Below are 14,450 nucleotides of genomic sequence, written 5' to 3'. Positions count from 1 at the left end.
CCAGTTCCTCTAAGGACCCTTGCAGCAAACACCCTTGGTCGCATCTATCCAGGACCCCACTTCAGGCTGGAAAACCCTTTAAAAAGCCAAAGAGGTGCCAGGATAGGGTTGCAGCCCCATATCACCCATAGAAAACATACATGGTTTAGTGGTGGACTTGGCAGTGTAGGTTTGGGTAGTCTGAAAGGTCTCTTCCAACCTAAATGATTCCATGAAGAGCCAGAGCATGTTGAACCAAAGGTTTGCCCAAGACACAGCGAGTGTGGCCATCAGTGAGAGATGTGGTTAAATGGGAATGGGAGCTGGCATGTGTATCTCTGCTGCAAGGTATTCAAATGAGGTTTTCCACACAGATTGCTTGGAGTGATTACATTAGGAGATGTATAATTTGGTTAGGCTGACCTTGGCATGGAATAGAAAGCTGCTGATTTCCATAATGTCAGCATCCAATGCTCTGAGAGGTCAGAGAACATGCAGTGATACACAGAACTCTTTGGGAGTTGTTAAGCCGTGGGATTTGCTGGGAATTGCCATTTCAGGGCACATTGGGAGTGAATATGGAGAGCATCCAGGTTGGTTTGGGGTGGGTCTGGTCCCTAGCAGGGTCTGCTGAGCTTTCCCTATGGAGAGGATACCCAGTAGCTACCTAAGGCCGAAAGCATCGCTCCTCTTGGGAGGGCTCCCAGAGGATGAATGGGGCTGTTAGCTCCCAGACAGGGATACCCAGGTATGGGAATGCCGAGGCACGGATGGAGCCGTGACCTGTGCTTACCCAGCGCAGTGCACATTGCAGGCACAAAAAGTGCTGAGTTACAGTGACCTCCCAAGGAGAAAGCAAGACTGGCAACGCTGGCTGCGAAGTCAGCCTTCTGCCTAGCAGAGCATCATCGCTGATCATGCTTTAATTATTATCCCTGCTCAAAATAAGCCTCATTCCAAGAGCCTGGCATGCCTCAGCACGGCACACGTTCTCCGTGTTGGAAAATACCTCCTTTCCTTTCTCCCCTTCCCCTGCTCTATCCACAGTATTACTCAGAAGCAAGCCAAATCCCTTCCAATTATGTATCGTGACGTCTCCCCAGTGTTACACTAAAGCAAGGCCCTTCGCTTCTAAACGGTATGGTTTATAACAAATTGTCTGTTAGACCAGACAGAAAGTGATTTCCTCAAACCCAGCATATTAAAGTGAGTACATTCATTCTGGTTGTAACACACCAAATGTGATTACAACAGACACTTTGGGGGCTTTTTAAGGCTAGCGGAGAAGAGAAGGATAAGCTGGAGGGGAAGAAAGAATTGACAAGTAGAGAAATGACAGAGAAAGAGGAGCAGCCGCACTGATTTCATTCCTCCCAAAACAAAACTCTTTGTGTGCTGTAGAAATGTGCTTTAGTTAACACCACCAGATAGCCAGTGCAGAAACTGCCGCTGCTGCATGCAACGAAAATTGCTCTATTGTGCTTCGAAACCCATTTCCTATAGCGAGGAGAATACTTTCCAGGTAGTAAAAAAAGCACATCTGAAATCAACAGGGTCTTATCCTGCAACTGTTGCTGGCTCAAATAATCCCCACTGCCTCCAGGAGCCCCAACGAAATCAGTGTGAGTGAGGATTATGGGGGAGTGTATCAAGGTTGGGGGATCAGACCGGGATTATCACTAACACCAGTGATTCCCCATCTTACTGATGGTGGCCACCAGCTCAGGAGGTGCCAGACCACCACGGACATGACCCCATGGCCAGACCTGGGCCTGGGGGTTGTCACCGTATAGGGACCCAAAGGATTCCATCTTGACCATCTCAAACCTACCAAAGCAGCACCAGAGCAAGGCCATGCCTTATCCTCACCCTGCTTACAGTCTAAGGGCAGTGCTGCTGCTTACCTTCCCTGCTGCTGCCAGAGCAGAGCCATCTGGATCCCCAGAGAGCATCAATCCCACACCTCCATGCTAATTCCACTTCTGGAATTCCCCCACCCCTGTTTCACAACTCCTTGCTCTCCCATGCTGGGTCCTTCTGGGTCACTGTGGCCCTGGGTCAGAGCAAGCTGTGGTATCCTGGGAGATGCTCCCTGTTTCTGGGAATCACACGATGCATCAGCACTGTTTCCCAAAGCAGTGCTGATTTTGGATGTCAAACTGCCTCTGAAACCCAGATGCAGCCATTGCACACACAGAGTTTTCTTTTCAAACCACCAAGTCAAGATCCAGGCATGGAAGTGTTACCCAAGGGTGGCTGCTCGACATGCGAGTCGTGTCCCGGGCATCCTAAAAGGCTCGGCATTCAGACCGCTTTCCACACCACCCCAATGCAACCTGCATTTTTATCAAGGAAGCTGCCTAATAGCTGCTGTTCCTTTTGATTTTTAGTCTCCTGGTACAACTTCCAGTAATAAACATGCAAAACCTGACAACAAGCCCTTTTGGTTTCAAAGCTGACTTCTCCTCCGGCTCAGCAGGAAGACAAAAGAAAGCCCTCGGCAGCAGCAGAGCTCTGACCGGCAATGCCCTCGCAGCTCCAACATGTCCCACTCTCCCTCCTGCTAAACAAGTCCAAACACTAACAGGGCCCAAGCCTCCTGCTGTCAGCCACAATCACCAGAGCTGCTCATAACACTTTCTGCCATCGCCGCCTACAGCCGCGAGGATGCTCAAAGGCCACAGGCAGGCATCCCTGAGTGGTACCCAAGAGGCCAGAACCCCCCCTTCCCCCCAGGACATCCCCCACTGCCTCCAAATGCTCTCTTGGCAGCCAAGCCCTGACCCAAAGGAAAAAGCTTAACAAGGATCATCCCAAACTGGTTTTGCAGCCTCTGCATTAAGCACTGTTTAATTCTTTCTGTATCATCAGGGGAAGATGGGGGGCACCAAGGAGCACAGTTACCACCAGCACTGCACCACCAGCCTTGGGCCCTGCCACCACAGCAGGGAGGAAACAGTTCCTGAAGCTTCACAAATAACCCAGCCTCGGGGACTTGTATTTCAAGGCTTAAGGCAAATAAGGCTCACATTAAAGACCAGCTACACTGCAAACCCACTACTGCTTAGGACAGTGCGTGTCTACAGATGCTTACTCGCAGCCACAACCACCATATGCTACATGACACCACCAGAGACACATTTACCTCCCTATTTTATCTTTTATCAACCAATACTTTGCCTTCCCATCAGGGAAAGTCACTCCTCGGTGGAGCAGCATCAATATCTCCATGATGCTGACACCTCGTAAGGGCTCCCTGGGGAAACACCGGCAGCATCATCACCGGAGGCAATTCAAACCAGCCCAGACAAAATCCCACCAGATGTATTGCAGGGGAAGGTTTGGCTCTGGAAACTCCGGGCTGGAATTGTATTTATTAAATCATCACCACCTGGAGGTGTACCAATAGCACATCATCACACTGAAACACTTGCTAGGACAGCAATGGGCTGCCTTAACTGTAAAGATTCTCATGTAGAAGCATCTTTCATGCTGTTTCTGTGTCACCCTGTGTGTCAGTACATGGCTGTCACTCCAGTCACCACTAATCCTCCTGCCCCTTAGGTAGAACCCACACCACCAGTGAGATAATTCCCCTTGCAATAGCTGGGAGCATAACACCAGGACTCTGCCAAAAAAAAACCATAGATGTTCCCATCCTAACCCAGACTTCCAAACAGCCTACAGTTGGGATTTCTTATCCCCCTGCCCTGGCCATGCCCTTCTGTCCAAAAGCATCCCTAGGGAGCAAGCAGATTCCTGCCAGGACAGCATCCACCCCAGGGCTGCTGGCCCTTAGCAGGACTGGAGAGCATCATCTGCTGGAGGGCATGTTCTAAGCTGACACTCCATAGCACCCATTACAAAAGACAAATGTATTTCTCACAGTGCATGCCACCAGCACAAGAGATGTGGATGGAGCCACAATGCAAAGCAAGAAGCATCCCAGCTCCCTCACATGAGGGTGCACAGGGCATGGGGATGTCCACACGCTGCCAGACCACAGGGTAACCACTGCATCCAGACCCCAGGGTAACCACTGCATCGGGAAGGGTCATGGGCAGTGCTGCCTCCTGCCCTCCGTTGCCTGTTAACTTCATTTGCTATGATGTTCCCAACGGTCCTTCCCTCCTTCTCAGCACCACAGACCGCTGCCAGAATGTGCTGCTGGCTAATGCCAGCGTGGGATGGGTTTTATGACTGCATTTTGTCTGTAGCAATGAATCACAGGCTGACAGGGTGCTCCCATACCAAGGCACCAGCCAGAGATGTGCTGGAGACACCTCTCCAAAGGACATTGCTCGAGGAAGGCAGGAATTCCCCAGCATCCCAACAGTGATGGTCATTCACAGCTTGGGATGTGTCCCCCAGCCTGCTGGGTACCCTGAGCCCCTGCTGGTATTCAGTGAAGAGCACAGGCAAATCTGAGCATGGATAGACATCCCCTAATATATGAAGGGTGATGTTTACCATCCCCAGCCTGCCCGGGCACAGCACAAGGAGAGAAGGCAGCTTCAGTAACAGCTCTTCTGCCTTATTTGACCACAGACAGGCTCATCACAAACTGCTCCCATCCACACTTGGATGCAACATCACTGCCTCTGCCCACTGGGATATAGAATCAATCAGGCTGGAAAAGACCTTTCAGCTCATCCAGTCCAACCATTGCCCAGCACTGCCAAGGCCACCACTAAAGCATGTCACTAAAGGCCCCATCTACATGGTTTGTGAATGCTTCCAGGGACGGTGACTCCAGCACTACACTGGGCAGCCCGTTCCAATGCCTGATTATCCTTTCCACTTGGGAGCAGAAGAGCCCACTCAAGCTCTATGGCTGGATACATGCAAGTAGAATATATTAGTGCTTATATTCAGGTCACTTCCACTCTCAAAGCTCAAAGCTGCACCTCTGCTTTGAGCAACTCACATTTGGGCTGAAGCATCCCAAAACTGGTCCAATACCCATATGTGACCTCTTGGGAGCTGGTTCTGCAGCCTCAGCAGAGGTTAAACACCAGGGTTCAATGAGCATATCGCCAATACACACACAGCAGGATGAGAGAGGGCTGGCACAAGCCCTCTCCAGCAGCCCTGCAGGCTCTCAAAGAGGGCCACGCTCTGCTCTCCATAGCACAAGGATGAATGTGAAGCAGCTCCAGTTTCCAGCAGCATCGTTTTGCATTTACACCAGTACACTGAACGCAAAACAGAGCAAGCCATAAATATTTCAGCTGCTTTTTCAGCTTTGTTATTCCGTTCAAAGCAGGAAACATGACAAACCTTTGATTGTTTTGCTTAATACCAAACAATAATTCAAAGAGAGACAAACAAGCAACATTAAATGATGCCTGTGATGTACAGGAAAGCTGATGAATTAGAAGAACCTGATGAGGATAGTATGGATCCAAGCAGCCCCTTTCCCTGCCTTTGGCATCCCTCCCATGCCTGCATGGTGAGGGGACAGCAGGGCCAGGCAGTGACAACAGGGCACCCCCAACACAACCCATTGCCTCCAGAGCAACAACCACCAACACTGCTTTCAACAACTGCCTAGAAACCTCCTGTGAAGGCAGTAAGTGTCTCTTCCCTTGAGCATCTCCACACTTCAAACCCACCTGCAAAGCATCCACCACAGCCTGGCCTGGCCTGCAGTGCCAACATCGCTGCCTGGCATCTCTGAGACTCTCTGCAGCACTTGGAGGTGAAACATCCACCATGACCACATGTTTGGGCTGTCCCAGAGCCCTCAGCTCCCATCTTCCATCAGTCCCTTGCTCCAGAGCATCCAATACACAAACCCAGCACTGCCCATCGCTCAACACATCCTCTGGGCAGCACTTACACCAACAGCACAATCCTACTCCCAATGCCTAAGGGATACCCACACTCACCTCTGGCAGCGGCATCCCATTGATGATGAGGTCGGGCTGCTGGGGGCTCTGCCCCGTGAAGGTGTGATGGTAGATGTGGTTGGAGCCGGCGTTCCTGTTGTTCTGGCTCTCCACATTGAGGAAGGTGCTTTCGGAGCGGCGGCAGCCCAGCGGCAGGGTCTGCTGGTGGTAGTCGAAGTAGTTGAGGGATGAAGTGAGAGAGGAGCAGCTGACAACGTTCATTTTATCCGTCTCCTCCACGTCCCGCGGCACCAGGCGGATATCATTCTTGCTGATCTTCTTCTTCTTGCTTGATTTCTTCTGATGCCCATAGGAGTACTCTGCGATTCTGGGGGACAGAATGGAAATGAAGAGCTGAGAGCATCCTGAACCTGCCCCACTAATACACATGCAGAAACCCAGAGGGCTTGGCCCCCATCTCCATGTAGGCTTCTTAGTCATGCACATTACGTCATGTTTCGGGTCTGGTGGCACGACACCATCTTTAGCTTATTTTCATATGTATGATGCTTTCAGGTCAAATATGGAAAGTAATGGGAAGGAAGAATATGCCTCTGGGGTTTTATCCTAGTGTTTGTGATTGCTGATATTTAGCTACTAGGAGTAAAGTCCAGCCTGCAGAGGAGAAAAATGGAGATGTTAAAATCAGTTTCCATGAACTGAAAAGGGTACCTGCATTCATTTCCATGCAGAATAAGGATTCTAAACAGGATTTAATTTGCTCCCCATAATGCAAATTCAAAATGAATAGGGGATGTTTTTTCCCCCAGTTCATTTTCCACAGCAGTAAATAAAGCAGACCCAGAAGCAGCCCGAGCTGGCAAGCTCGAGTCTCTCACACTCCAAAGGCTGTTTGTTTATTAATGCCTTACCCAATTTGCTGCTGTTTTGGCTATCTCCTGATAATACCCGATAACCCGAAAGCTCTTCTCCAACCGCATCCTCTTCATCCCTCACCCCCTGACACGCACACCCCCTTCTGCTGGGAGATGCTTTTTGCCTCCTGGAAATCAGAGAGCAACAACCGTGTTTTGCAAAGAGAAATGATCCTTTTTGACCTTCTTTTTTTCTTTCCTCACTGCAAGCTTGTTTTTCTCTGCCTTTCTTTCCCTCTTTCGCTTCCCACCTGCCAAAGGAACCGACTGATAAAGTGCCTTGTTTGCCTTCTGCAAAGCACCAGAGGGAGAAAGTTACCCTTAAAACAGCAGCCGAGCAAATAACCATAAATACACAACTGCACCTCGCAGGAACTGGGGATGCTCGGTTCAGAGTGGCTCCTCTTTCCAAATGCCAATGCCCCACAGATAGATTTGTACATGCACAGCACAGGGCAGCTCAGTATTTCCCAGGGAAGCACATCAAACGCTACCCACAGTCACGAATACACATCTGAAAGTGAGGACTTTGCTCTTCTTGTGGTTATGATAACAGCATTTAAAAATAAAGGGGGAAAATTCCAAGAGCTGCAACAGAAATAACGGGATGAATAAATAACACAGTTTTATCTAGGAAGGCAAATCTTGGACAAATATTCTTGTTCCAGGAAGCTAATTGCCTGCGCATGAAAACGCCACCAAGTCGAACAGCTCTCATATAACCTGATGTGCCTCATAAATTAACCCATTTTATGAAGCCTCTCCAGCAGCTCTGCCGGAGAACCTCTCAGCTAAGGCTCTGCAAAGCCCAAAGGCACGCAGACAGCGAGGGGAGAGGGTGCCCATGGTCACCATGAGCCTACCTGGTGCTTCTCCACCTCTGCAGCCGACTTCTCCTGCTCAGATGCTAGCAGATAAGAGCCCGTGCATCGCCCGGAGCGTGCAGATAAATCAGGGGAAGGCAGGGATTCCTGTTGTGCCACCAATCTATACATTGCTGCCTCATCTAACAATGCTTGATGAAGCTTTAATTGTTCTGTTTGCCTCAATGTTTTAAGTTTGGCAACGGGAGAGCCCAGTTATTTCCTGCAGGCATTCATTTTGCTGTCCCTTCTCTATTGACCAATTATTTAATTAAACTGCACTTCATTAATCCCGAAGCCATCACAGTAAACCCAGAGCTTATACCGATGTGTGCAGCTATTAGGGGCTACCACCACGACGTGATTTTTATCCATTCAGCTCCTATTCTCATTGAACGGGCCAAGCTGGCAAGAAATCTGCTGGATGAGCTTTCACTTGAAGCCTGACATCCCATAATACAGCACAGACCGACCTTTATTTGCAGATGATTTTTTCCCCCATTGAGGAAAAAGGCTTTCAGCTGTGAAAACGGGGCATAAAACCCAAACTCTCCGCCATTATTCCTGCTTAAATAAAAGTTTAAGGTCTGCACATTCCCCCCCCCCTCCACGCTGCAGAATTGCCAGGGGCCAGCGTTGCGTTTCCAAGGTAGAGCCAAATTAATTCCCATCCCTCCCCTCCGAAACGACTCGGAGCCCAAGGAATGGAGAAGTCATGGCTATTTCACTAGTAACAGGATTAAACCATTTATGAGGCATTGCAGCTGCTCTTTTATGGCATCTGATTGATATTCATGTGTGGTTAGCATTTGTCTCCTAACTTGTGTAACACAGAGAATAGTAAAAGAGAGACAATAATCGCCGGGCTCTTACATATTCAGGGGGATGGATTTCCCCTATCACCCTTTCAGCAGCGCTGGGCACGGGGCTGACCTCCCCTCCGGCATTTCGGACCTAAGAGCACGCATCCAGACAGGGCAAAATCCCTCCTCGGCCCCGTTGCTCACAATCCAACCGGCCGTGCCGGGTGCCGGAGCAGAGGATCGGGGCAAAAAGGGGTGATTTGGGGCACTATTCCCTCCAGCTGGCCCCAGGAGAAGCCGCATCGGGTGCACAATGGCTCTTTTGAACAGCGAGCAAGGGCTCGGCAAAGGTCTGCAGCGGGGATGCTGCGGTGGTCGGGGGCTTCCCCCCCATTGTGAACCATGGGAGAGGCGCTGGGAATGGGGGGCTGCCCACTGGCACCAGCCATGCCACTGGCAAAGTGTTGTCCTCCCGTTCCCTGCGATGGGGATGCTGCAACAGATTGTCAAGCTGCACGATTAAGTGGATCTGTTACTCGGCACGGATTTGTGCTCTCCTCCCAGGGAGCAATTCCTTAAAGCTTCGCAGGGAATATTCCTGGAGGAACCTCACTTTTATTCCTAAAGGAAATCTATCCCCCTCCAGGCCCTCCCTTAAGGATACAGCAGCAAAGGGAAAAGCGAGTGTGGTGGCAAAAATCAAAGCAGGGTGCACAGAAGAAAAAGAGGTCTTTACCTGCAGTTGTAGGTCCTGATTTCCTTGTTATCCCTTTTGCACTTGACTGCCACGAAGATCATGGTGACAAAAAGAATGGCTGCGATAGACCCCAGGGCAATAATGAAAATCAGGGAGAGGTTAACAGATCCTATGGACTCCTGGGCATCCAGGGCTGGAGACAGGTATATCAAAATCAATGCGGAAGCTGACAGAGATGTTTTCCCATGGTCGTGAGCCACCACAATCAGCTCGTAGGCTGTCTTGGCGTTCTCCCCAAAGGCTCTGGTGGTCCTTATCTCTCCATTGACCTGGTCTATCTCAAAAAACCCTCTGTCTCCTTCCACCATTTCATAGGAGAGTCTGCCATTTTCACCCTCGTCGTAGTCATCTGCCTTGACCACGGTCACCAGGTAGCCAACCCCTGCGTTCCTGGGGATGTACACCTCCGCCGTCCCATTGACCAGCGGTGGGGCTGTGATCACCGGGGTGTTGTCATTGACATCCAGGACAATCACCCTCACGGTGGCATTGCTCTGCAGAGAGGGGTTGCCCCCATCTTTTGCCAAGACCTTGAACTCAAAGGCCTTTGTCTGTTCGTGATTGAAGGACCTCAAAGCATAGATATCTCCAGAGTTAGGGTTGATGGAGACATAGGTGAAGACAGGCATGTCCCTGACTTGGGAGGGCACGATCTGGTAGGAGACACTGCCATTGAGGCCCAGGTCAGGGTCCCTGGCTGAGACTGAGAGGAGATAGGCCCCCGGGGTGTTGTTCTCCTGCACAATCACCTGGTAATAGGGCTTGGAGAAGTGGGGATGGTTATCATTCTCATCGGTGATCTTGACAGTGAAAGACTTGGTGGCCTGCAGGGAGGGAACGCCATTGTCCCTGGCCTGGATGGTGAGATTGTACTGGTCCCTCTGCTCCCGGTCCAGCCGCCCATCCACCAGGATGGTGGAGAAGCTCTCATACTCCTGGAGCCGGAAGGGCACGTTGCCCAGCAGCTTGCACTGCACGCGTCCATTGGCCCCGGAGTCACGGTCCGAGACACGCACCAGGGCTATGACATACCCCGGTGGGGCGTTCTCGCTCACCTCCACCAGCTCGCTATTGACAGAGAGCAGGTTGATGAGCGGTGGGTTGTCGTTGGCATCCTGGACGCTGATGGTCACTTTGCAATGGGCGGGGATGGAGTTAGGCCCCAAGTCCTTGGCCTGCACGTCCAGCTCATAGACGTGACCCTCCTCATAATCAATGGCACCGCTTACTGTGATGAGGCCGCTCTGTGGGTCGATTTGGAAGAGCTCCCGCGCCCTCTCGGAGACATAGCTATGGAAAGAGTAGAGGACCTGGCCGTTGGTGCCTTCATCCGGGTCGGAGGCGTTGAGGCGGATAACCGGTGTGCCTGGTGGGGCGTTCTCAGGCACACTGACGGTGTAGGCCGGCTCCTCGAACAGCGGGTTGTTGTCATTGGAGTCAATGACGCGGATGCTGAGCTCCACCGTGCCGAAGTTGGGCGGGTCACCCCCATCCAGCGCCGTGATCACGTAGCTGTAGTGGGACTGGGTCTCGCGGTCCAGGCTCTTCTCCACCACCAGCTCGGCAAAGCGGGACCCATCACCTCGTGTCTTGGTCTCCAGCCCAAAGAGGTCATTGGGGGTGATCTCGTAGCTCTGCACGCCAAAGCTGCCCGAGTCAGGGTCATAGGCACTCTCCAGAGGCACCCGGGTGCCAGGGCTGGCCGTCTCCGAGATCTCCAGCTCAATCTGGTCAGTGGGGAAGCTGGGCGCGTTGTCGTTGAGGTCCTTGATCTCCAACTTGATCACGCAGATCTCCATGGAGCTGGACATCACCTCCAGTGAGATGATACACTTGGGGCTCTGCCGGCACAGCAGGTCCCTGTCGATCTTCTGCTTGGTCACCAGCAGCCCGGACCCGGGGCTGATGTCCACCAGATGGGGAGCCGAGTTGGAGACCACCCGGAAGGCAGCAGGCTGCCGAGGGTCCAGCACGAAACCGGCGTCCCGGGCGTCCTTGGCGACGTTGGCGATCACCGTGCCAGCCCGCTGCTCCTCCTCCACCGAGTACTTGAGGTTGACGAGGGCCCCGGCGCCGGCCCACAGCAAGGCGGCCCCCAGCAGCGCCGGGAGAGCCCCCATCGCCGCCGCCCCGCCGCGCCCCGACGGCCGCCGGCCGCCCGCCTCAGGGCCCCGCCGCCCTCATGCGGGCAGCGCCCGCCGGGCTGCCCCGGCGGCGGGCGGGCGGGTGCGGGCACCGGAGCCGCGGTCCCCCCGCGTCCACGCACCGCCGCCCGCTCAGGCGCTGCGAGCCGGCAGCGCCGCGGAGGGGCCGGGCATGGCGTGCGGGAGGGGGCGCCGAGCAGAGCCGAGCGGAACCGAACCGAACCGAGCGGAACCGAACCGAGCCGAGCCGAGTGGTGCCGAGCGGTGCCGAGACCGCTCCCGCCGGCGCTCGCTGCGGCGGCCGCTCGCCACTGCCCGCAGTCCGGAGCGCCGGCGGGCGGCGCGGGGGCGGGCGGCGGTGAGTGGCAGCCAATGGGCGCTCGGGGGCGGGGCCGGCGCGCCAAGCCGCAGCCAATGGGACGGCGCCGAGCCGCGCTGCCGGCCGGCGGGGCGGGGCCAAGGCGGGACCCGCGGAGCGGAGCGGCCGGGAGCGGAGCGGGACGGCCCCGAGGGGCCCAGCCCGCACCGGAGCCCCGGGGCTGCGGCACCGCTGCGTGGCCGCGGTCACCGGTGGGTGCCTCTTCGGGGGCCCCGCGGGCAACGGGATCACCCCCAGGCCCGTTCAGTCGCTTCCCGCTCGGGAAGGAGTGAGCCCCACAAATGCGCTCCGGCCGCACGGGTTGGGTCCCACGGAAGCCGGGGTGAGCCCAGGGACTGCCGCGCTCTCCCTGGTGGCTGCAGCCTCGGCAGTGCCCGTTGTTCACTCCTGTTACCGGGCAGCACCACGGTACCGGTTCCAGCCGAGATCACCCCTCCTGCCTTACCTCGGGTCCCCTCCGTGCCACGCAAGCTCCCGGGCCCTCATTAAGGGGCACAGGGAAGGTGTCTCCGGGCCCGGAGGTGGGGCTGCCCCGGCGCTGGCGGCGCCCAGCCTGGAGCCTGCCGGCTGCACACCCGTACACACGCCGTTCTCCGCCCCGAGGCTCCAAGCGGGGGGGGGCCGGGTGCCGGCTCGTCCCTGCGGCACACCGCCCCGGGAGCCGCCGGTCGATAGCGGCGAGCCGGCGCCTCGGCAGGGAAAGCAGCGGGACGGGGGCCCGGCCAGAGCTGCCGCGGCGCAGGCCCCATCGGGGCGGCAGGCAGCGGGAGCCGGCGCCTCGCCGGTGCAGGGCACCCCCCGCGCCCAGGCGGTGTGAGCCCGTTCGTCCGCCTGTCCCCGCCCGGCCCCGGCCTGGCCGCGCCGTCGGGCCCCGCTGCGCCTTCGCAGGCACAACGGTGCCATCTAGCGGCCAATGTCGGGATGCGGAGCGGCGGGGACCGCACCACACCGCAGGAACAGGGAACCCGCCTGGTGCACACGGTGCATGGGGGGCTACGGGACACCCCATCCACGGACACCATTCCCTCAGGACAGCGTCCATCCACGGATACCATCCCCCGGGACAACCCCATCCACGGACACCACTCCCTCGGGACAGCATCCATCCATGGATACCATTCCCCGGGACACCACCACCTTCAGGGACGCCGTGCCCCGAGGGACCCCCCCCCCGCTTTCTTCCCTATGGGATACAAGATCCCCCTGCTCCCGGAGGAAGGGAGTGAGGCACAAAGAAGAAAGAAGAGCCTTTACCAGGTTTTTTTCCCCCAGAAAACAGCAGTGCGGATCACCATGACCTGGGAATGGGGCAGGGAAACGTGGCTGGAGCCTCTGCTCCCGCATCCGTTAAGTCTTCTTCGGATACATTCTTTTTGATGACTCAAATCCATATGGATTGAAAACCTGGCTGAAAGCTCATAAACAAAGGGTAATTAGAAACAGGGGGAGGTGTTTATGGGGTACTGCAGGGATCTAGGTTAGGCCTGCTCTCATTTAATACCCTCGTTAATGACCTGGAAAGAGGGAGTAAACTACACATTAACGAATTTGGCAGATGATGCTGTGGCTGGGAGGTGCTGTGAACTCCAACAAGCACAGAAAATTAACACCCAAAGGGCCTGCTGAGATCAGAAACAGGGGCAGAAGGAGCCATGCCCTGAACAGCCGCGTGCAAATGAGACACAAATGGGTGCAAATGGGAGTAGTGATGGGCAGCCAAGCACCAAAGTGACACCCCAGTGATGGTCTGTGCGGCAGCAATGGGGACCCAGGAGCCTGCAGCATCAGGCCAGCCACTGGTGTTGCTCCAAGAGCCCATGGAAGCACCGGGATGCTCAGATGTGGCCGGAGCCCATCAGCACGGATGCATAGGCCTCAGTTCAGAGGGAAGCCACACAAAGGATCAAAGGCACAGAGAGACTGATATCCAAAGGCAGATTAAAAGGCTTAAGCATATATACCACTTGGTTAAGAGCTGGCCATCGGGAGACAAACTTAAGAGCCTTAAAGATCCTTAAATAGGGAGGGAAGGAATTACAGTCGGGAGTACAAGGGGCGTCATCACAAGGGATGACAGGAAATGAAGAAATGGAGCGTTCAGGTTGAATGTCACAGGGGGAAAAAAAAATCCCCTTTGCTGACAGGGATTGCGATGTGGTTCCCTGGAGAGAAAGAGTTCTGTGGCTGGAGATAGTTAAAACCAGACAGGATCAGGCTGAATAGAAAGGGATCAGCCCCTGGCAGGGGATGAGCAGAGGAGCGAGAGCTGGGCAGGGATGCACCTCCTTTTCCAAGGCTTCTTCCACTGAAATTTGTCTTTCTGTATCACAGACCTGCATTTTGTTTTCCTTTTCAAATATCTATTTCTGCAGCCGTAAAGGAAACCACTGGCACAATGGATGCTGTGCCCAATGGATGCTGTGCCCAATGGATGATCTACCAGGCCCTGTGTAGCTTGAAAAGGACCTGAAATCAAAACACTTCCTCTCCATAGAAGTATGGAGGGGGATTAGTGACTGGTACAAGGGTTCCGAGTGGGTTCATGGTGTATAAGCCCTGTGTCAGTGTCCCTGGAGCACAAGGTCCCCAGCAGGTTCGGCTGCTGTAGGGCATCTCAGAATGGTTTGGGTTGGAAGGGACCTTAAAGATCATTTAAATCAACTAGAACTTGTATCTCAATGGCCGTCTGCAGATGGTCTCCAGGTGACCAAGGAGAAGCCAGGCTGCACAGCACCTGTGACCTCAGCTAACAACCAGCT

The 14,450-nt window shown here is 54.4% G+C and overlaps 1 protein-coding gene across 2 annotated transcripts in view; it reads right to left on the bottom strand.

The window, feature by feature from the left end:
• PCDH19 (protocadherin 19) overlaps positions 1 to 11,288 on the bottom strand; it is a 57,725-nt gene extending 46,437 nt beyond the window's left edge. For both annotated transcript variants that reach the window (XM_034064117.1, XM_013128822.3), the window contains exons 1-2: positions 9,148 to 11,288; positions 5,871 to 6,198 (exon numbers count right to left, since the gene is read on the bottom strand). In XM_034064117.1, the coding sequence (XP_033920008.1) occupies positions 5,871 to 6,198; positions 9,148 to 11,288 (2,469 nt within the window). The remainder of the gene's footprint in view (positions 1 to 5,870; positions 6,199 to 9,147) is intronic.
• Between the last annotated feature and the right edge of the window lie 3,162 nt (positions 11,289 to 14,450).

This window comes from Melopsittacus undulatus, chromosome 6 (genome assembly GCF_012275295.1).
Source record: "Melopsittacus undulatus isolate bMelUnd1 chromosome 6, bMelUnd1.mat.Z, whole genome shotgun sequence".
In the NCBI taxonomy this organism is placed as follows: Eukaryota; Metazoa; Chordata; class Aves; order Psittaciformes; family Psittaculidae; genus Melopsittacus; species Melopsittacus undulatus.
This window is presented reverse-complemented; position numbering and strand designations above follow the sequence as displayed.